The sequence below is a fragment of the Equus quagga genome, chromosome 14 (genome assembly GCF_021613505.1).
Source record: "Equus quagga isolate Etosha38 chromosome 14, UCLA_HA_Equagga_1.0, whole genome shotgun sequence".
NCBI lineage: Eukaryota > Metazoa > Chordata > Mammalia > Perissodactyla > Equidae > Equus > Equus quagga.
In genome coordinates this window covers 45105587-45127407 of record NC_060280.1, presented here as the reverse complement: position 1 = coordinate 45127407, position 21821 = coordinate 45105587, and the positions used below count along the sequence as shown (strand labels likewise).

Genomic DNA, 21821 nt, shown 5'->3' with positions numbered 1-21821 from the left:
GCGGCGATCAAAATGGCGCCCCGCTATCTGGCCTCCTCCCACCTCTCATTTTCTTCCGGGAGTTAAGTTGTTATCGCGAGACCTCGGCCCCACTATTAGCCGAGTCGCGTGGACTGCCTATTCTTTTGTTCCGCGCGGCTGTAGAGGTAGGTCGTTGTTGGCGTGTTGGTACGCTGAGGACAGAAGGTTGATGGACCCAGCTCACCGAGCCCTGGGTTGCGGGCAGCGAGTATGGGGCTGAGGCCCGTAGTGAGCCAGCGCTTGTTGGTGCAAGCCGTCTGCCAGTCTGGATGGGTAGGGAAGAGGACTTGGCGTCCCGGCCTGGTGGGCGAGGGAGGGCTTCCCATCTAGCTTTCCAGGGACCCCCGCGTTGCTCGGGAGCATCGAGCAGCAGAAGTCAGGCCCTGAGGTTGGAGGGCTCGCTCTTGTGGGCTTCAGGCCTCGTGCCTGGACTGCGGCCCACACTTAAGGCGATTATAGTGTGGGCGCGGTCACTTGGTCTAGGATGTAAAAGTTAAGATGTATTATAGACAAATACACGTTTTCTGAATGAATCTTCATGAGCGCGAGGTAACCATGCATGAGGTTGGGTGCTTCCTGGGGACGCTCGCCCCAAGGTCACTCCCCGTGAGGGCCTGAAGAGGTATTGTCAGCGCAGGTAGAGCGCTCTAGCTGGCCACGTGGCCTCTCATCGTTGAGTCTCGGAATGGGAAGCAACCCTTAACGTAGGAATGGTTTCTAAACAATTTCCGAAAAAGTGATATTTGAGTTAACTCCACTTTATTTTGATAATGTTTTGATATTTAATATTTAACCTCAGGTATACCGTCAGTGCCATTGGACCCAATTTTTGTTGAATTTCGTTTTTGAGCAGTTTTTTCATGACTTATTTCTTAGACTTTGTATTTTAAAAAACTGCAATAAAACACCGTGAAATTACCGCGAGCCCGTTGGACGGTTTGCAAGTCTAAGATCTGTATGACCTTACTGATGTCCTATATTTGAAATATTTGGTATTTTATCCTAGGACTCCTTTCTTCTTTACTCATTTGTCATTCTCAAGTATGCTAAAGACGAAGAAAAGTGGGAAATGGAAGAAGGATAGCTTCCCCTATAAGGGAGATGCAGTAGTAAAATGAGGCGTCGTCTTTTTTCTATTTTGCTCAAGCTATTGTAAAATTTTCTAAGGAGATAGGAACACAAAGGGCACCACTGTTGTAGTCTGTTAGCCTTTCATTCAGAAGTTTGAGAATTCAGAACTTTTAAATTACTACGCATAGTGGTAAAGGGGTAATATGGAGATAATATGGCGAGGACGAAGTTTCACAGTGACTTTGATGAATCACAGGAAGAATGGGAAGAGGCCATAAGTGAAAATCCCAGACCAGGAGTTTAAAGTGCCCTGTTGGATTGAGATGATAAATCGTGATGATGATTTTTCCTGGTATACTGGGGCCACAGTCTACCTTCTGGCTGTGTAAAAATTTTTCTTCCGAGTTCCTATCTGCTCTTGGGAAATTGTATTTTGGCCACTAATTGTACAATAATACTCATAATTGTACATTACTATATGGCTAATGACAAAATTATGTTTCTTACTGTTACGGAAAAACTGATACTTTCTTTGGAAATGACAATGCTTTTCTGGACTCTTGTTCCATTGGATAGATTTAGGAGGCACAAGTCAAAAAGTGAACTGGTGAATAAAAGTTTTAGGTTTTAAAATTTGATCTGAAATGGACAGTTCCTACATGAACGTGTTAAAGGCTTTGTATATGATTTTGCCTTAATTTACATATATTGGCACAATCTGACTACCTGGAACTTTGCGTTACTTGGATACTAGCTGTTTGTGTTGACATTCATATGTTCAGGGAAACTACCACATTGACAAATTTATATCGTCAATTCTGTTAAAAGCAAAGAACCAGTGACGAATAAAACAGTTTTCAGAAGGACTTGGAGATATACGTATCTGGAATGGATTCTCTTGACTATGCAACAGCATCTGATTCAGCTGTGCAGATTGAAAATCAAAGGTAGGTGCGTTTTCTGGTGTTTACCACCACCACCAGATTTATACTGGAAAACAGAATCGATGATAATGTTTACTGTATTTGAATTACTGGGAAAGCATAAACCATTGTAGATAATGAGTGGTGGTAAATATAATTTTCAAGAAAATGGAAAGAAAGGGAAAACCTGGTGTCCACAGACCTTGAAAGTTAAATGGTTAACAGTGGGACACATTCTTAACCCAGGGTAACAGAAGTATATTCTCTAGGTAGGCCAATTTGACATCTCTTCCTAACTAAATTATCTTAGTTTTATAACAAGAAAATGGACATCACTGGGGAATCTTGCTTAAAAATCAACTTGTTCTGATGTTCTGCCTTATCAAGGATGCTGGCTTTATGTATGTGACGGAGATGTCCACTTACCTCACCCATTGATTTCACTGGGAAACCAAAATCAGCATTTCTAGTATATTCACAGGAAGTATCTATTAGGCCACTCTTGTTTTATTTAGAGGAGGCTCTAGCAGTGAACAAGACTGCCTTTGTGGAACTTGTATTTCTCTCAGAAGTTTTTTTAAGTGCTGTGGCACGTGCCATTTTACTAGAGTGGTCAGAACTAAGTGGTTGGCTGGGACTGAGCCCATCTCTCAGAATTATCCTGAGTGTGTTTTGGGGCTGGAAGAAAAGTACTCTGCTGATAATAAGCATTCAGTAATGTAAAAGGATGTAATTTATCTCCCCTTTTTCTAGTGATAACTCTTCCTCGGGTAGCAGCTTATTTAAAACTCAGTGTGTTCCTTACTCACCTAAACGGAGGCAAAGAAACTCTATTAGAAAATTTGTTCATTCGCCTGAAAGTGTTCAAGAAAGAGATTCATCTAGTGACTCATCTTTTGAACCAAGGCCACTGACTTTAAAAGCTATTTTTGAAAGATTCAAAAAAAAGAAACGTAAGAAGAGGAAATATAAGCCAACAGGAAGACCAAGGGGAAGACCAAAAGGAAGGAGAAGCACAAGATGCTCGCGAATAACTAAGAAACATATTAGAGACAGAGGACCTGGGTTCCCAGTTTTAGAATCAAAGAATGGAAGAAGACCATTACCTTGGAGAAAAATTTTAACCTTTGAAGTGAGTCAGTATTTTATATTTGCTGATACTTAAAGCTAAAATGTGCGAAGTGAATTGTTGGTCACCTTGAGAATTTAGATGTGCCTGGAATATATAGTTTGCAACTTTTGATAATGCTCTTCCATACTTACCACTTAAAGACCATCCAGTCCTTCAGCTCAAACTTCACTTGGGCTTCTGGGTGGAATCTTCATTCACTAGTGTATATTCAGGGACCGTGCCTATATATGAAGTGCTCCAAGGCAGAGTCTATCAAGTCCCTTGATTTTATCCTATCAGGGTCTTTAAACAACATCCCTAAAACTCAAACGATTCTCACTTGTTTTACAGTCACCTAAGACAAACCCACACCTGCCTTTCGTGTTAAGTGACTTAAAAATAGACTTCATTTTCTTACAGATGTTGAATATTCAGTTCCTGACAGATTTGCCTGATAAACGCCTTAATGCTTAGTAGTAGACTCAAATATCTGAGTTAAATGTTCGCAGAATTTACAATCCCTTGCTCTAGAATCTGATTTATTTGAAAGGGTTACTACTCGTTAACCTTTTATGTTTTAAGTTGATGATAATAAACGTCAGAAATTTGGTTTTTTGTATTTAAAAATGTCTTTAGCAATTCCCAAATAATACAAGATTTATGCTTCAATTTTCCTTGGTACTAATTAGGGAGGTTTGATTAACTTGCTAGATAGAAGAGTGAATTCTTTTTACAACCAGCGTTTGATAAATTATGTGTGTTCTGCATGTGGCAGAGTAGTTAAATCAGTGTCACTAAGCCTTCTTGGTAAGGGAATCCTTGCCCTTTTGGAATATGGGCATCTGCTGAGTGAGAAAATTTATTTTGTAAGGCCATGTCTTGGTGTTTTTTACATACAGCAAGCAGTCGCAAGAGGATTTTTCAACTACCTTGAAAAACTGAAGTATGAGTACCACCTCAAGGAATCCTTGAAACAAATGAATGTTGGTGAAGATTTAGAAAAAGATGACCTTGATAGTCGTAGATATAAATACTTGGATGACGATGGATCTCTCTCTCCTATTGAAGAGTTGGCGTAAGTTTAATTGTGAAATAATTTTGATCATGTTTTAGCAAATTTTTAAAGTTAATGTTAAGTGCTCCGTATTATGCTTTTGATTTGTTTATACTTTAATAGTGATGAGCAAAGATATAGTAGTCCATCTGGGTTATTTACAGTTGAGCTACAAGCTTGGCACATGAGATACCCATTTTGGGGTGTTAGAAATAACATAATTTTTCTCCTTGACTAGTATTACTGTTTGAATTGTATATCATGACAGTATACTACTAATTGGGTTCTAGAAGATTTTGTCATCTGAGTGATACATTTTACTATTACAGAGCAGAGGATGAGGTTGCAACAAATCTTGAACATGATGATGAGTGTGATATCAAATTGGTGGTAAGTGACATTTTTATCCCATTTCATGTAGGCACAGCAGCAGTTGGTACAGGAAGAATTTTATCCAAAAGTTACTTTTAGACTGTAGTTAATTTTTGAAAGACTCCATGCATTTGGTACAGGAAATGAAAAAATAAAAATGAACTTTTGGATAGTTGAGAACACAGACTTTTCAATACTATTGTTAAGTAAGGTAATATGTGGTATTGCTACTGGTATATCCAATGAGAAAATAAGCAGAACTTAATTTGGATTTGTAACATCTCGATGTAGTCTCCATGTTATTTGAAATAACCTAGAGCTCAGTTATGTATAATTACTAAAGCAATAAAGTTTTACTTATTGCTTAATATTTATATTTCTTATGCAGGAGGACAATTGTTTCATAATAAGTTCTGAATTACCAAAGAAGATGAGTGTATATTTAGAACAAGAGGAATATACTGGAGAAGATGCTTTGTCTAAAAAGAGGGCATCAAAGTGCAAAAACATTGGACAGAATGGCCTGAAAAGAAAATAGGTATATAAATGTCATGGTAAGCAGAATTGAGAAAAAGGAACATTTGGAGAAAGAAAGTAAAGATGATGAATGTATATATAATGAATGTATATATACGTATACACACGCGCGTGCGCCATCCTTGTGATGAAAAAGAACTTTTCAAGGAGAAAATAAAAAGAACTTGAACAAATTTGAAAGAAACTCGTAAAGAATAAGAAGTAATGAGAAGATACTACTTTTTTTGCCTATACTTGTTTATTTCAGGGTAAGAGAGCTTACAGGCATCAATTGAGCACTGGATCAAAGTAGTACAGAGATTGTAACCCTAAAAAGGAAATGTTAGTTATAATAATAAACACTGATTCATAACCAACCACCCTCTTTAGGGTATGTGAAACCCCCCATTTTTATCCCAGTTTTATTCAGACAAGTGACCTTTAGTATCAAATGTTTAATACTGTAGTAAGAACTTAGTAATTTTCCCTTCCTAACTACCTAGGATATTTCGACTACCATTTTCTTCACTATTGTATTTTGTCAATTATGCTACTGTATATACTGCATTTTATGATAGCACTTGTGTTTGTTTTTGTTTAATTTGTGGACAAAGACTTAGAGACAGGTGCAGAAAATAAATCCTCTTTTGCAACCCAGAGCTCATTGTTCAGTATGAGTTTTGATACAGATAAGAAGGAACATTGTATCTAAAGCAGAATAAAGTGATGAGGGTGGGGTATTGATAAACAAAGGTTGCTTCCAGGCTATAGAATTGATAATTAAAATAGGATATAAGGGGAATCTTGGCCCTATTGGTTTTTGATGTTGACACGAAAGATGGCTTCCTTTTTTTTATTAGGCTTTTATTTTGAGAACGCAATGTCTGGACTTAAGGTATGTCTTATGCTTTAGGTGAGTTTTTGTATCTGATTTGTTTAAGTGTAGTACGTTGTCAGGTAATTTAAATGTCCACAGGTCTCATTATTGAAAGACATTTTTGCCAACTTTTAATTTGTTTATGATGTCATTTCAGAAAATGAATCTTAGGATTCACACATTTTATAGTGATACTGTGCCATCTTCCCTTTTGGAGTAAAGGGTCCCCAAACAATCTTAGGCTACAGCAATAATCAGAATCTTGGATATTGCTGCCACTTGAAGCATATACAACATTATTTTTAATTAATGCATAATCTAACATGAGGTAGAAGATACAATAGTGTAATGCTAGGATACAAGATTTCATAAACCTCAATGATGATAAGTTTCATTAAAAAGCACCCAATATGTTTGTCTTCTACTTATTTCCAAATATAGCCACATTAATATTTTTCTTGGTTTTTATAACTGATACCAAATGAGAAAATATTTTATATAGTTATTAAATTGAGGCAAAAGTTCAGCTGAAGTAAAAATTTCACTGTAATCTGGGAATTTCAAAGGTAAAACATTGCAGTGTTGAAGTTCATAAAAATCGAGACTTCAATTTATACATGTACATTTTTTCCTTTGGATCATCTGTAGTAGGTAGTTGGCATACTTTCATCAGTATATACTCAGCTGTTCCTATGCAGCATTGTTACAGTCATTACCAAGTGATTAATTTATGGGATGATTTCTTTAAATCTCTTTTAAATGGATGTTTGTTTTTATGCAATTTTGAATTCATCCAAAAGGCTAGAGCAAATCCCAGTTCTGGTAATAATTGAAAATTTAGACTTTTGTTTATATTTTTTAAATGGTGTAAATAGTGGTTGAGGTCTATCCCGATGGGGCTTTTTCTGTAGACCCACATCGTTGGAAACGCCTCATAGAGTAATCATGTGGTTTCCTTTACTCACAGAACTATGTGTTAGATCTGTGGGAAAGAACTACAAGACAGCTGCTAAAAGTATGAAAGACGTAATAGTCAATTTTTTTTATCGTAGGTATTGGCATATCACAAGGTCTATACTGTTCTAGGGTGAGACAGCTTAGGTAAGTTTAAATTGGTGACAGTTAATCTTGGTACCATTACAGTTCATATGATGAATTTTAACTGTTCAACTGCTGAATGATACAGACATGAACTAAAACTTAATTCTGACAGAGCTGTATTCAGCTCTGTATAGGTGTTAGCTTTTAATCACACATTTAAGTTGTCCTTAATCTTTTATTTGTCATTTTATCTGTAGGAGTGAATATGATTTGAACTTACTCATGTTTAGAGGTAAGTAGAATAATTGATTTCTATTGAAATTTATTAAGGATTCAAAAGTGTTGAAAAAATGTAAATTATGACTACAGCACTCCATTACTGTTGTGACTGGTAGTTATTTAGGTACAAAACAATTAAGATGTTGGCCAAAATATTTGCCATATTTGTATTTATATATAGAACTGGGGGGAAAAAAAAGGAGAGTGCCTATCTAGGGCTTCCAGATGAAAATGCCTACTTCTTTGCACCCTTTTACTAAACTGACAAATCCATATGGTTCATCCTAATAACCTGTATACTTGGATATGTTAGAATAGGGATTGTCAATTTTTTATAAGAAATTCTGCCCAATAAGAGCAATCATGATCCTTATGTCTGGTGTGTTGTTTGTTTTAGTGATTTGACTTAATTACATCTGTAAGTGTATATAAACAGAGGGCAAAGATCAGGACAACTAGGTTTATAGTTTAAAATGCAGTTAATGTAGTTGCCTTATTGAAATGATAATTAGGAATAAAGGTGAAATTATTTTACCTGTAATAGGAACTTCAAGTTTTAGAAATTAGCAAAAATAAGTTTATAGCAGTTCAGTCATGATTGCACTGCATGGTATCTGCATTCAGCAGTGTATTCCTGCTGGGTGTTCAAAGGACAGTGCGATATAAATTCAGTATCTGGCATCGTTGGTTTTCTTTGCTTCGTGCATGTTAAACCTGGTATTTTTATTGATACAGTATTCCTGTAGTTTCTCATACTGTTAGTTGGACATAATCGTGAGTAGGAACTAATGCTTCTCTTTTTTCTAGGGTGTGTGACATGGAGAACCAGTCATCCATGGACTCTGATCCTAAACATGTAAGGCTTTGTATTTCTGTTAGCCTCTTGTTTATTGATAGCATGGTCAGCAAAATAGAACTTCTAGGAAGATGCAAAAACCTTTTGTATAGTGTATATGTAAACTTGAGAGAAACTTTTATGAAGCCTCATTTTAGATGAAAATGGGCACTCTTGTTCATGGTGTCCAGAAATTGTTAATGTGGCTATATTGAGACACAGGTTATGCTTCCATCACAGTACGTGTATTACAGTGGTGACAATGAGACCTGTAACATTTTTTGCTAGGCTAATGAGTAAAAATTGGATGTAACAGGACTTACCAATATTAGAAATGATTAAGGAATCATCTATTTTAGGGGCTGGCCCTGTGGCTGTGTGATTAAGTTTGTGCACTCTGCCTTGACAGCCCAGGGTCTCGCTGGTTCGGATCCTGGGCACAGACATGGCACCACTCATCAGGTCATGCTGAGGCCGCGTCCCACATAACAAAACTAGAAGGACCCACAACTAAAATACACAACTATGTACAAGGGGGCTTTGGGGAGAAAAAGCAGGAAAAAAAAATTGGCCACAGTTGTTAGCTCAGGTGCCAATCTTAAAAAAATATATATATATATATATATATATATTAGATCATTTGGTAAAATAGGAATGAACTTCCTACAATTTAACTCCTAGGGCCCTAAAGTAAATTGGTTGAAGAAATTGGATCCTAAAGATTAGAGGTAAGATTTTAATTTATTCCTTATTTTATAGGAGACTTTAACTTCTTTACTTCTTATAGCTGATAATCCTGGTGGTTACTATCACCACTTAGGAGAAAATGAAAAAAAATCTAGATGTTAAAAAGGACACTGTGTTGTGTATACTGCTTACCAATGATGTATGTTGTTATGATGATGGGCAAAATGTTCAACTGCTCTGAATGGGCTGAATGAAAATAGCCTTTCTGAACATGCATCTACCTTAAATATGTGCTATATTTTAAAACATTAAAGCTCTAAGGTGAAAGTTAGCTGGATACATGCATGTTTCCAGATAGCTACCATTGGAGTTGCTAATCAGAGCGCATTTTTCAAATACATTCAGGTGTGAATGGAAATGGGTTAAAGTCTGTCTTGATTTGAACATATATTTGTTCCCAACATTTCGTTTAAATGAACTGGATTTAGAAGATGTTTATGGCAACTATTTGCAATTTTAAACCTGGAGTTTTTAATACATACTTGTTGGAAACTGGGTTTCAGGATACTTTGGAACCTAATCAACTTCATTTTGAAAAATGTATTCCAATATAAACTTTACAAACTTTTTCCGCAGGTGGAGAATTTTTAAAGTATGTCCATATTCAAGTGGAGATCAAAGAATCCCAACTGAAAGAATTGTGGCAAGTTAGTTTTTTATCTTCACAGCATGTTATTTGTCAGGGATAATGGTCATTACCAAGGCTTTTAGAATGCAGTTTCTCATTTGCTGTGGACATGACCAGAAAAAAAATTTCCCACTGGGCTTTTTCTCCTGCTACCTTGCTAGCATTGCAGCCTATTGGGAACATTTTGTTAACCTTGTTTTATTTCCATTGCTTAGATCAGCACTGTCCAATATAAATACAACACCATCTAATAGCCAAAGGTAATGAATGAGATTGGATGACAATCATTTTTCAAATTCTCACTCACCATTCATGCCTAGTGGCGGTTGTACAGTGCATGCCTGGATCTCTCGAGTGTTGGCAACTATCTTTTGCCTGGTTAATCTTTCTGAGTTGCTAGAAACCAGGCAGCTTCTAATGTAATAGAACTAACAGGGAGGGCTGGCTTCAGAATTTACTTGAGTATCTCTGGAAATGGAACCTTACTGTTTATATTCTTTTATAGAATTGACTGACATGACAACCATGGATTGAGCAAAATTTTTTAAAAGGTATGTACATATTAGAAAAAGATAATTTGTAGGTCATCTCAAAGAGGGCTTGTGGGACCAAAACCAGGAGCTCTTAACGCTGTGACCAAAGATTGAAGTTCTCCATAGGATATAATAGTCACTCAGTAGTGCTATGTTTTCCTGAGGAGATACATCCGTGATGGGTCCCTGAAGTTTAACCAATGCCTACTCTCTTCTACAGGGCTGTCTTGAAGATATGACTCAAACTTTGGAGGAATGGAAGGAATCACAACATGAAATTAACTTAAATAAAAATTTATTGACTGGAATAATTTTGCCTATTACATTTAATTAAAAAAAAACCCTTTATGCTTTTTGTAGAAAGTCAGCATGTTGAACTTTTGGCTCGAAGTTTCTCTAGTGTTTTCTGTGGAAGGAAGAGAAATAAAATTGAGCAGTTATAGTTGTAGTGTACCTTAGACATGAAAAATTGTAGTGGGCCCTGCTCACCTTATGAAATTCTTTTGCCCTTGCTCTGTTCTGGGCATAAGCATCTTGCTTTGCTTTTTCTTCCTTTCGCTGTTTCACTTCAGCTAACTGATTGTATAATCTGTAAGAAATTTATATGGAATAAAACACTTACTAAATTTGCAGTACTATTCGTATATACATACATATATGTGTGTACCTTAAAGCCCTTTGGTGCATGAGGGCTTGTGCAGTCTTTCTATCTTCAGGAAGAGACACTCTGACTTTATTCACCCCCTTTAGGCAATTCACAGATGAGCCTGAGCAGAGAACAAGTGATTTGATTAAATACATAATGCCAGATTCTCTTTGTGAAAACACAAATGTGAGGAACATACCTGTAGATTTCTCCTTAACTGTTTTGCTTTCAGAATTCTCAGAGACATGGATTTTATTTTTTATTTCTTTCTGTCGCTGTGAGGATCGCTCTATAAATGATTTTTTTCGTTTTACAAATGCTTCTTGCAAGCTGCCTGGTATAAGTGGAAACTTTGGGAGGGTTTCTGTTAAAAAAAGCACAAAAGCTCTTTTTTTCATGTCATTGAACTTTTTAATGTTTAATGTGAAGATTATGGGGTTCCTCCTTCCCTCCTAGAAATGTGGAGGTTGAGAACTTGAGTAGGGAAGTCCCACTGTGCCTGGGTTCAGACCTTTTCAGATGGTTAAGGCATACCTGCTGACACTGTCGTTGGCTTGTCGACAGAATGTTCTGATGTTTCTGATAGAAGAGGCAGAAATTCACTCACCTAATTGCAAGAAAGTCAGATGAATTTACCGTGTTTCACCTCATGGTACAGACTTACTGCTAAGGTTCTAAACCCTGGTTCCCTTTGGGAGTGACTACTCAGGCCCCAGTTGCAATACAGGGATCTATGTCCAGTTGACTTGGCTTCCATTCTCAACTAGTTCACTGCTTTGTGCTGCCCTGATGTCTCAGTAACTAGGACTGAGTTTTCTGGCAAGGGGAAGATTTTAAAATGGTTTTATTCCTATTAAAATGCTTTATCTGACTGACTACTAGAGAACCAGCCTGCTTTCCTGTCCTACGCTAGCCAAAAAGCTTTTCCTCACCTGAGTCCTGTCAAGTCTGGTAATTAAGAAACTTTTTTCTTCGCTACCACCTCTACTGCATTTTTACTACTTGTGTGTTTTGTGTCTTCACTATCTTTGTCAGTAATCATAAAAAGAATTACTAGTTCTGGTGTAGAACCATTTCTAAACATCTTGGAATAGTCTTAGGTGAATTCTGTTCCAATGGCATCAGGCCAATTGGTCCTGCCATAGTACTGTGAAGCACGATGTACAAATGTAGTATCTGGGACTAATCTGCAAAGTTGTGGGGATTGAAGACAAAATGTGCAATTAAATCAAACAGCTGGTGAGGGTGACCTGCACTTGTCTCAGTTTCAATTGCAGTGTTGTTAAAATCAATGAATTCATCTATTAAAGTTCTTACTAAATTAGGATTAAATTCATGGCAGAACTCCCTTCAATGATTACCTTATAAGATTTTAAATTGTGAGCCAGGCAGGAATAGTTTAGTGGAAAAATGTAGATAGGAACATGGCAGCAACTTGACTGAAAAGTGCAAAATAAACTTCCAAAGCAATAGCACTTGCTCTGTATCCACCTCAGATCTGAATTTCCTTACCTACCTTTCAAGAGCGCCTCTGCTGCCTCCCATGTAAATTTTTTGGAATAAAGTATTTCTTTCATTGGGGAATGGAAAGCATGAGTATCAACCCAAGTCTTAGTGAAATCAAGAGCATTATAAATAATATGTATTTAGGACTATTAGGGTATAAAACAAGGCCATCAGGGAGGTTTGAGAGGCTTTTCTTGTCAGCCCTCAATGTCCACTGTGAGCACAGTAAGCTCCTGCTCACTATGTAGTTTACTGCATTTACATCTAATATAGGGGAAGGAAATTAGTTTGCAAACAATTCTAATGTAAGGAAAACAATGCCATGTGGAAAGATAAGTGAAAAAAACTATCCTTTTCTGTTCCCTAATTCTCATAAATAGCTATCGGTTGCTATTTAACTGACGTGTGTTTATGTTAATGAGACCTATGAAATTTACCTGAAAACAGCTTTTTGCCTCATTCTCTCTCTTTTCTTCCAGGCTTAAATTTGCAAAATCCATTTCAGCAATACTGATATCACTGGTGCTTACTAATGTAAGTTCTGGTTCTTCCATTATGCCATGGCCAGACTCTGTCTCCTGCATAGTAAAATTAAAAAGGAAACCATGTCCAAAAATAATAGCTTTATAACATTCAAAACGTGAGAATAATGTACATTATGGAGGAAGAACAACAGTTGGTGAAGACCAAGGTGGTGCCTCCTCCATCTCCAACCCACTTTTAGAAGTACTGAGAGGACTTTGGGGATGGGAGAGATAATGGGATAATTGTCTCAAAGTATCTACTGCAAGGAAAACTAGGCAGATAATAGAAACGTCCGTTGACTGAGAGCTGTGCAGAACCCATGGTGTATCCTGGCTAAAGGCTGCAGGAGCTATTGTGCTGCAGCCAAATGTAGGCTACTGCTGCCAGACTACATTTTTTAAGGGAAATATCTTTAGTTTTAAACACTGAACAAGAATTCACCAAAAAAAAATCTAAAAGCAACCAAATAAAACAGATCTGTGGTCTAGATGTTGCCCTTACGTCAATCTCTTTTTAAAGGCTTATCTGTAGAAGGATAAACAATACTAGAAGGTAAAAACCATATTCAGGTCACTGGAGTTCAAACCAAGCAGATTAATCCAATGCAGTGAAATGTGGATCAACAGTTAAGTACTGAAGCACAGGCAGAGCCACCATTCCAAAGGGAAGCTGGAGAAGGGCAATGCCAGATGGGAGGAAAGATCTTTTGTACAATTCACAGGTCAGCTTAAAATATGGAGTTATCTCATTTCATTGGAGACGTCCAATGATTACGAGATTGACCATCTCAAACAGGAACTTTTAACAAGTAGCTTTGTTGCTTCCCTTCAATTGTTTCAAAAGTCTTTCCTGAAAATGAATCTAAATGTTACTTAGACAACACAGACTTCACTTACCCATACTGGAATAGAGCTCTGTAATGAAAATGATCCAGAACTTACAGAGAACTCTGATTGTGTTAGTTGAGAAAGGTTTCTTATGATTTCTGGAGTTTCTGCTTTAGTTGAATTCTCAAAATATTTTTCATTCTGAACAGATAATGAATATGGTGTCTGAATTGAAGTTCCCATCTCCACTGTTCTTACACATAATTGAGAGTCAATTTCCTCTACCTTTGGATTTATATTTAAAATCCCACAGGTTTCATTTTTATCTTCAGTTATTCCTTGACTTGGTAACATTGTATCAACCCCCCTTTCCGCTACTTCTTCAAAGCCCTGTCCTCTGCCTTCGAGTTGGTCTTGTAGTGAGCACTCACTAGAGGTAGAACCACATGGAGTGCTGTGCTGTACACTTAACTGATGAAATACATTAGCTTCATCAGATGAACTGAAGACTGAACTTTGCAAATTTTCTACTGAGAGCTGGAAATGAACACTTTTTTTCTTATTTTGTAATATTTCAGTCTGTTCCGAAGAGCAGTTCTGATTTTCCATGCCTTGGGAAGAATCTCTTGCTTCAATGCTAAAAATACTTGGTAGATCAGCATGCTGGCTCCCCTCCTGTGAAGAAAATTCTGGCAGAAGCTGTTGAAAAGATTGTTCACATCCTGTAAGAAATCAGTTCATCATAATTATATGTTGTAAAACTCCGATACACATACAGTCTCTAATAGTCTCTGAGTAAGTTGCAAATAATAAAGTCAGGTTACTTCCTACAATTCAGGAGTGAAAGTGATGTATGTAAACATGAATAGAAAGCTAAAGGATTGTCGTGATTTTCAAGTAACTTTGCTGCTCACACTATGTATTTTCTCCTAATATGATTTAATAAAGAAAATATGGCTGTTAGACACGATGAGAACATCCCCCCCGTAAGAGAACAGAATATTGATTTTAACAGGACTTAGACTAAATGTGCATGTATATCTCATATAGGTATATATGTATGTGTGTGTGTGTGTGTATATATATATGTATATATAAAATTTGTACAAAAGTTTTAGAAGGATACTTAAACTGCTAACTGTAGGGCTGAGGTAGGGAAGTTGAGCAAGATGCACCACTTTTACTTTTTATTTTATCAAGTTCAGTACCGTAAAAATGCAAACTGAGTACGTATTACTTCTGTTACTTAAATACACAAAGAAATAGCACTTCTAATGCTGGGGACAGGGGTAAGAACAGGAGTGGAGACAAATCAAGAGCTGTTAAGCACAATTTCCAAGGAAAATGGATGTAAACAACCATGAAAGAAAGTAATGGATTTTAATTAAGTTTTTCTAACTTAATCATACATACCCTCAATATCTTCTGTAGCAAAACTCGGAGCTGCAGCGAGAGCCAAGTTAGCGTCAGGGTGCTGGTTGAGGCCTGGGTTAAGAGAAGAATGTAGGCTGGGCCTCCTCAGTGCCATAAAAGGTATACTTTTGGGTGATACAGTAGCAGGGTGGCTTCCACACAAAGAATCTGAGCTCTGATGGAAAATAATAGGGAAAGGCTGAAAAACTGATTATGGATTACCGGTTGAATCAATAATCATGTTCCTTTGAGATTACTCTTCCTTAATTACTACTTTACTATCCCATTAATAATTTGCTATTCAAACCCAATTCTTCCATTTCAGTTAATATGAAAATAACTTTTTAAAAAAGATTTAGAAAAGAAATTGCGAATTAACCAGTTAGAGTTTAGAACATGATAACATCATTTTCTGATAAGCAGAAACTATGGAGAGCAGCCTGGAATATCAGGATGTCAGCCTGTGGGAGCAGAAAGTCCCAGGTTTGAAGCTTAGCTCCTGTACATACTGTATAGGAAGAGAGAGACTTTGACTTGCAAAATTCTATTTACTTGAACTGTTTAAGGCTGAATTCCATTAAAAAAACAAAATACTAAAAAGTAGCAATAAAAATATTCTCAAGCCTTTTATGGGTTACACTCATTAGCTGGAGATAAGGCTAACAGGACAAAATTCTAATGCAGCTGTTTTCAATCTTGGTTCCAGATCAGAATCACCTGGGGGAACTTAAAAAAGAAATCCTGGTGTTTGAGCACTCCCAGAGATTCTAACTTAACTGGTCTGGAGTGTAGTCTGGGCAATGGAGTCTTTAAACTCTCCAAATGGATTCTAATTGGCAGCCACTATAAGGAACTATTATTCCAACAGAAGAAAAGACAAACTGTTCTTGGAAATTCACTGCAATGAGACATCTACTTTAATATACCTGGTAAAAGTCTCTGCTGTCTTGAGAAATCCCAGAGGATGATGACAAATCAAAATCTGGATGTGGTTCTAAGGGTTTAAACAGCTGATGATGCAAATTTGGAAAAGTGTGTTCCAGTTCTGGAAAGTCGAGGTCAACTGTTGGAATTTTGAGAAAAAAAGCTAAATTTATTTTAAAAATAAAACCTAGAGGCCAGCCCAGTGGTGTAGTGGTTAAGTTCGCACTGCCACTTAGGCAGTGGCCTGGGGTTTGTGGGTTCAGATCCCGGGTGCGGACTTACACACTGCTCATCAAGCCATGCTGTGGTGGCATCCCACATACAAAACAGGGGAAGACTGGCACAGCTGTTAGTTCAGGGCCAATCTTCCTCACAAGAAAAAAGAAAAAGAAAAAGAAAAAGAAAGCATAGAAAAGTAGTATTAAGAACATATTTGTAAAAGTTTATTTTTAGGAAACTCCAATTCAACGAGATTACTTCAGTTTTTTCATTACCAGCAGCTGCTTTCAAATTAACTCCTATCATTATTTCTGATGTACAAAAAAAATAAGGATACTCTTAATGATCAAAACCTTGACAAATATGTTTCCATTTCTAACAGGCCAAAAGTCCAATGAGGTTAATTGGGAGTAAGAGGCTATTAGGAACACTGCTTTGCTATAAGCTTTGTTATTCTCACTTAGCTCATTTTAGGATCAATGATTAAAAAAAGAAAAGCTCACTGTACTGAGAGTTGGTATGGGCCAGGCATTGTACTTTACGTGCAATATCTCAGTTAATCTCCAACATCCCTCTTGTATAGAAGATGAAAGAGTAAGTAACTTGCCCATGGTCTCACAGCTAGTAAAACTGTCAAACTAGGACTTGAATCCAGGTCTGTCTGACTTCTGAGCTTTTATTCTCAATATTGGCAATACTGCCTCAAGCTGTTATTTTTGCGATAGTAAAGGAAGTTATGCTAATCTCTTACATGTTCTTTAGTCAGTTCCAGATCCCCTCTCTCACTAAATGCCTTCAATGTTTTCCACGTCGTAACTGTGCTGCAGCAGGCCATAAAAACATGAAGCTCAAAGAGTCATTACAAAAAGGATAAAAAAACTAAAAAGCCACACGTTGAAAACATTTAGTTTATATGAAAGTATTTGTTCAAAATAATTTTACCCCACAACTCTGTTTTTTCACTCATCAAATTTGCTTCATTTATATACTTCTCTATCACCTGCTGAATGTGTGTTTGGCCAGTTGTAAATCTTTCTACTGCAGGTTACAGAAGTTTATGAATATCCCCAAGAGTCCTGCCTTTGATAAATAAGTTGTGATGAAGGAAGTATAGAACTTAAAATATTTGTCTCCTTTTCTTTACTGGTGATAGATTCTTGTTGTCTCTGGTCCACATGCTCTGAAAATGACTCTGAAAATTCAGTTTAATGAAAATATTTAATGGCTGGGTACTTCCTTAGAGACAAATTTTGGTTAAAAGGCATAGCAATATACATTGATATGGGATCAGTGCAACCAAGAAATTTGCTCAGATAGAGTCCCACTGAATGGGAAATGTGACATTAGTGGATACTTCTCAGTGTTGTTGGGGATCCACAGAGGGTGTGCAGGCCTGTGACTTCCTATCATGTTTAGAACATCATAGTGTCCAATATTCTATCAGGCATGAATACTTTACTTTTGAGATTTAAAGAAACAATCCTGCTCAGCACACTGTGAAAAGCACTGTTTGCTCTCACCACTGTATTGCAACTCAACTGGTGCTGGTCTTTCAATTTATTTATTAACATTTTGACATTATTACCTGGATTTGTAAGGCTCAGATCTGTGTTGTCATAACTTGAAAAGCTCCCAGTAGAAATACTTATTGAAGATAATGGCTCATGATAAATCTCTTTTGTTTCAGCCTAAAAATTAAGGGGAACATGAGACCACAATACAGGAAGTAATACCTAGAAAGCCCAAATCACCAAAATAAGCAGTTATCAATTCTGAGCTCAGATCAAGTGTAGAAACCTTCATAGTTATAAAGGTCAGTGGTAAAAACCTTTTTTCATCATTGCTCAGAACTGATTAGCCTTTCATACACACACGTTACTCCCTGCCAATCTCATTCATCCATCAACAAGTCCTCAGTTATCCACTGTCACCTTTATAAACACAAACACATACACACACACACACATATACACACACACACACACAAGCCCTTATTGTTTTAAATTACTCTATACTTTTGCTTCTCAGAACTACAGAGATCATGCATCAGGTAGACTGAAAGGTCTTCTGATGCTCAGATTTGGCTATTTTCATCATTGATCCACTTCAGTAAGAGCAGATCTCAGAGAACACAGACTTTAATAGTTCACAATTTCTGTAAAGTAAAGACAACGTGAAGCCAAATAGCTCTAACAACTCTAACAACGTAGTACACATTAAGATATTACTAACCTTATTATCTGGCTTCACAGTTGGACCCAGATATGTAGCTGCTTCTTCCTCCACAGCAGAACTTACTACTGCATGATTCTCAACCACAGCCTCCTCGACCTTGACTGAGTGGGGGTGGGGGACAGGGACGGGGGACGGGATGGGAAGGACACACACACGACACAGTTTAGATTATGGCATATCAAATTCTTAGAACCAGAGAGCATCATTTCCTTTGTTTTCCTACAATTTTTATTCCTATTTTGCTTAGCAGAATTGCCTTATCTCAAAACAAAACAAAAACAAACAAAAAACAGTCATTTTATTATTCATTAAAAACACTTACTAGTCAACACAACATACTTTTTCCTGGAGAACTGTAGTTGTCATTATTATTCTATGAATAAAACCCTTTAGAAAAGAGAATGTGATGGGAAATACTTTTGTCATTATTTTAAGTGAAGCAGCAAGAATATTTGATCACAAATACAGTATGATCTCAAAGTTTAGAAAAATGCATATAAAAAAGACAAGAAAGAAAAACATCAAAGTGCAATCAGCAGTTCCTTATGAATGACAGGACAAGGAGAAATTTTACTTCTCTATAAAATCACGAGCATATACTGCTTTGATTATGAATTATCATTCCTAATTAATTTGACATTAAAACTATATAAACATTACCCTTTCTGTCTCATTATTAATAATTCAGGTATTCTGAATTAATTCTTCTCTTACTCCCAAGAGCCAACATTTGTGAGAAAGCTGGCCAAAGCATATGGTTGTCTGTGGCTCTGAAACAGAATAAAATTAAAATTCCTCCACCAAATATAAACTAAAAATTTCTCTCTCTAATTCACTATATTAATAAAAGATATCATGCACATTAAAAGTATGTTTCTTAAATGTTTGTGCAAGAAATGTTTCCTAAAAGGTAACCCAGGGCACACACATGACACACACCCCTATCAGTATCTGTATGTGTATATATATATTTATTTGTAAAATAATATCTATATTATGGATAATGAAGTAGAAACAAAGTTAATACTAAATATTATATTTAAATACAATTTGTTTTAAAATACAGTTTTTTACTCTCTCCTAGTTCATTTAAAAACATTTTATTGTGACATAATTAATGTAATAATTAACTGTTATTTGGTTGCTTCTATCCACACTAAAATTTTAAGTAAAAGAGAAAAAGATAGTGAAATTATATAGTGAGTTATTTGTTTCTTAGGAGCTCATTTCAAAAGCTAGTTGGGAGATGAGAAGTTAATCAGGTTTTTCAATTTATAATCACAATTCTATATTGTTATCTGCAACATAACAAGAAGATTCCCTCAGAGGAGAGATGAACGAACAGGGTAGCAATTGGGTAGTAATAAGAAGCGAAAAATAAAAAAGAGAGAAAGGAGGGCCAGCCCAGTGGCATAGTGGTTAAGTTTGTGCACTTCACTTCGGTGGCCCAAGGTTTACAGGTTTGGATCCTGGGCACAGACCTACACACTGTTCATCAAGCTATGCTGTGGCAGTGTCCTGCATACAAACTAGAAGAAGATGGGCACAGATGTTAGCAACAATCTTCCTCAAGCAAAAAGAGGAGGATTGGCAACAGATGTTAGGCCAGGTCCAATCTTCCTCACAAAAAAAAAAAGAATAGAGAAAGGAGAAAGGTCAGTTATTTAAGATGTTGAAGAATTCAATGAATAGGTCTCTGAAAGTGTTGGAAAAGATGTTAAGTGTTATTAATTTGGAAATGTTTCACTGATAACAGGGACCCACTAAGGAGGTTCCTAAAAAGGGGAAGTAACAACATGAAAGCAATGCCTTAAACAGAGTAATCTTCCCATGCTATGTGGGAAGGCACCATTTCCTGCCTTCCTACAAAAGCAAAGGGTACAGAGCTTGAAATTAGTGATACCAGCTAAAAAGCTATTAAGAAATCAAGGTGAGGTGAAGAGGACCTGAATAAAGTGGTAGGGAGGGAATAGAGAAGTAACAAAACTAAGGCCCTTGCTTCCAAGAGAGAAACAATATGAACCTGGGATGATTATGAGAAACAGAAAAGCAGCCCCTGAGAGCCAGGAGCTGACCTGGCACTGTCAGCTAGGCCTTGGTGTTCTAAACATTATCAATTTCACAGAACATCAATATCAGAAAAGGCCACTCTGTGACTGCGATGGATCAAGACAAAAATCAGACCACCCATACTTATCTCTGAACATAGACAAAACCATGAATCTTGTCCAAACCACACAAATGACCAAGCGTCTCCCTATCCCAGCTAATATGAGTGACTGCTGCTGCTTTAACATTAGAGCCTTAATTCGCCTCACTCCATTATTCCTACCTTCTAGGTAAGAATTTTCTAGATGCCCAGTAACAGAATTATCCCTGCTTCCTGATAATGTCCAGTGCTAATAAGCAAAACCCCATTCCCTTGAACCCTCCCCAGGTCACCCAATACAAACCCAAATCTTATAGTAAGTCCTCTCTAATATCCTCCTACTGAGACTCCTCACGGTTCCCTGAGGGGTGCATTCCCCTTCACTGCAACAAGTCAAAACACCCAGCTTTGTCCACCCACAGGTGTGTTCCTGGTAGTCTTTGGCTATAGGACATCCACAGGTAGAATAAAAAGGAAATATAGGTATCCATTGGCTAAATCTAAAAGAATGATAACAGTTTTATTTTAAAACGTCAAAACTACAATTCACTGGAAGTTATATCCTTTGCAGTTATTTCAATCTCCAATTTATAAAGGAGATGCTGAAGTCAATTTTTCCATAAACTCTCAAAAACAGAATAAGTCTCGGTCATCTCTCATTCTACTAAACTATAGACACAAGTAAGATAATTATCCAAGCATGTGTGACAGCAAAAATAAAAAGAGCTCTGGTTAAAAAGGTAACTACTTCAAAGGTGCTTTAGAACCAATGAAGCAGTACTAGGACTATGCTTTGTAGGGTCAGTAAGCAATATTACACATATAAAGCAGCTTGTTAGAGATCTGCATAAATTCAAAAGTGAGAAAATTAACATTGGTTGTGTTTGGGTAGCAGAATTAAGTGATTTAAGGTTTATTCCTTGTAATTCTCTATTTTCCAAATATTTAAAAGCAAACATAAAGCAGCTCATTTAGAATGCTAGAGACAGAATTTTTTAAAGACAATATTTAATAGTTTTTAATTAAATGTGAATTGTTATGAATCGGCTTAAACACAAAATTCATAGAGGTTGCCAAATGTAAAAACCTCATACCTTCATACTCTTCCTCTTAGCATTTATTTAGTAAAACAATTTAAAAGTGAAATTAATTCTTCTTTAAATAAACTTCACTTCCCTCATTTAACTTTTTATGTACAGAAATAATACATGCTTCTTGTAAAAAAGCCCCCAAAACTACAGTATGTGAACTTATAAAAGAGAAAGTGAAACCCAGCCTCCAATAAAGGTAAACCTGGACCAACACTTTGGTGATTCTCATTCCAGACAATTTTCAGGGCATGGACACAGATGTTCCCCCATCATTTAAC

The 21821-nt window shown here is 36.7% G+C and overlaps 2 protein-coding genes and 10 non-coding genes across 30 annotated transcripts in view; 9 read left to right on the top strand and 3 right to left on the bottom strand.

Moving 5' to 3' along the window:
• The first annotated feature begins 13 nt into the window (after positions 1 to 13).
• Positions 14 to 14220, top strand: TAF1D (TATA-box binding protein associated factor, RNA polymerase I subunit D). Of its 14 annotated transcripts, XM_046638633.1 has the most exons (14): positions 14 to 146; positions 1921 to 2039; positions 2769 to 3147; positions 4026 to 4201; positions 4510 to 4570; positions 4941 to 5106; positions 5929 to 7046; positions 7244 to 7278; positions 8073 to 8121; positions 8782 to 8828; positions 9424 to 9494; positions 9981 to 10026; positions 12640 to 12694; positions 14091 to 14220. In XM_046638633.1, exons 2-6 carry the CDS (start codon positions 1981 to 1983, stop codon positions 5088 to 5090), a joined length of 825 nt encoding a protein of 274 aa, XP_046494589.1. In that variant the 5' UTR covers positions 14 to 146; positions 1921 to 1980; the 3' UTR covers positions 5091 to 5106; positions 5929 to 7046; positions 7244 to 7278; positions 8073 to 8121; positions 8782 to 8828; positions 9424 to 9494; positions 9981 to 10026; positions 12640 to 12694; positions 14091 to 14220. The 14 variants fall into 14 exon arrangements, with proteins under 14 accessions (XP_046494589.1, XP_046494594.1, XP_046494584.1 ...); XM_046638638.1 differs by lacking the exon at positions 9424 to 9494; XM_046638628.1 differs by having other exon boundaries at positions 9424 to 10026.
• Positions 5645 to 5772, top strand: LOC124225943 (small nucleolar RNA SNORA40). Its single transcript, XR_006885158.1, has one exon. It is a non-coding gene; the product is annotated as a small nucleolar RNA SNORA40 (small nucleolar RNA).
• Positions 6823 to 6953, top strand: LOC124225938 (small nucleolar RNA SNORA18). The gene has a single exon (XR_006885153.1). It is a non-coding gene; the product is annotated as a small nucleolar RNA SNORA18 (small nucleolar RNA).
• LOC124225895 (small nucleolar RNA SNORD5) lies at positions 7088 to 7160 on the top strand. The gene has a single exon (XR_006885119.1). It is a non-coding gene; the product is annotated as a small nucleolar RNA SNORD5 (small nucleolar RNA).
• Positions 7865 to 8002, top strand: LOC124225932 (small nucleolar RNA SNORA8). Its single transcript, XR_006885147.1, has one exon. It is a non-coding gene; the product is annotated as a small nucleolar RNA SNORA8 (small nucleolar RNA).
• Positions 8246 to 8380, top strand: LOC124225935 (small nucleolar RNA SNORA1). Its single transcript, XR_006885150.1, has one exon. It is a non-coding gene; the product is annotated as a small nucleolar RNA SNORA1 (small nucleolar RNA).
• LOC124225931 (small nucleolar RNA Z40) lies at positions 8990 to 9063 on the top strand. The gene has a single exon (XR_006885146.1). It is a non-coding gene; the product is annotated as a small nucleolar RNA Z40 (small nucleolar RNA).
• On the top strand, positions 9537 to 9660 carry LOC124225937 (small nucleolar RNA SNORA32). Its single transcript, XR_006885152.1, has one exon. It is a non-coding gene; the product is annotated as a small nucleolar RNA SNORA32 (small nucleolar RNA).
• On the top strand, positions 10057 to 10183 carry LOC124225933 (small nucleolar RNA SNORA25). The gene has a single exon (XR_006885148.1). It is a non-coding gene; the product is annotated as a small nucleolar RNA SNORA25 (small nucleolar RNA).
• The window catches only part of CEP295 (centrosomal protein 295), a 48224-nt gene continuing 36689 nt past the window's right edge, over positions 10287 to 21821 (bottom strand). For 2 of the 6 annotated variants that reach the window (XM_046638614.1, XM_046638618.1), the window contains 10 exons: positions 18301 to 18404; positions 17654 to 17756; positions 15852 to 15988; positions 14926 to 15100; positions 13582 to 14234; positions 12598 to 12738; positions 11189 to 11261; positions 10676 to 11018; positions 10498 to 10597; positions 10287 to 10414 (listed from right to left, as the gene is read on the bottom strand). In XM_046638614.1, coding sequence (XP_046494570.1) covers positions 10373 to 10414; positions 10498 to 10597; positions 10676 to 11018; positions 11189 to 11261; positions 12598 to 12738; positions 13582 to 14234; positions 14926 to 15100; positions 15852 to 15988; positions 17654 to 17756; positions 18301 to 18404 — 1871 coding nt within the window. In that variant the 3' untranslated portion in view covers positions 10287 to 10372. Of the gene's footprint in view, positions 10415 to 10497; positions 10598 to 10675; positions 11019 to 11188; positions 11262 to 12597; positions 12739 to 13581; positions 14235 to 14925; positions 15101 to 15851; positions 15989 to 17653; positions 17757 to 18300; positions 18405 to 21821 lie in introns of those variants that run through there. The other 4 variants (XM_046638615.1, XR_006885114.1, XM_046638616.1 and 1 more) reach the window with 4 other exon arrangements.
• Positions 17842 to 17914, bottom strand: LOC124225940 (small nucleolar RNA U2-30). The gene has a single exon (XR_006885155.1). It is a non-coding gene; the product is annotated as a small nucleolar RNA U2-30 (small nucleolar RNA).
• LOC124225941 (small nucleolar RNA U2-19) lies at positions 18091 to 18170 on the bottom strand. The gene has a single exon (XR_006885156.1). It is a non-coding gene; the product is annotated as a small nucleolar RNA U2-19 (small nucleolar RNA).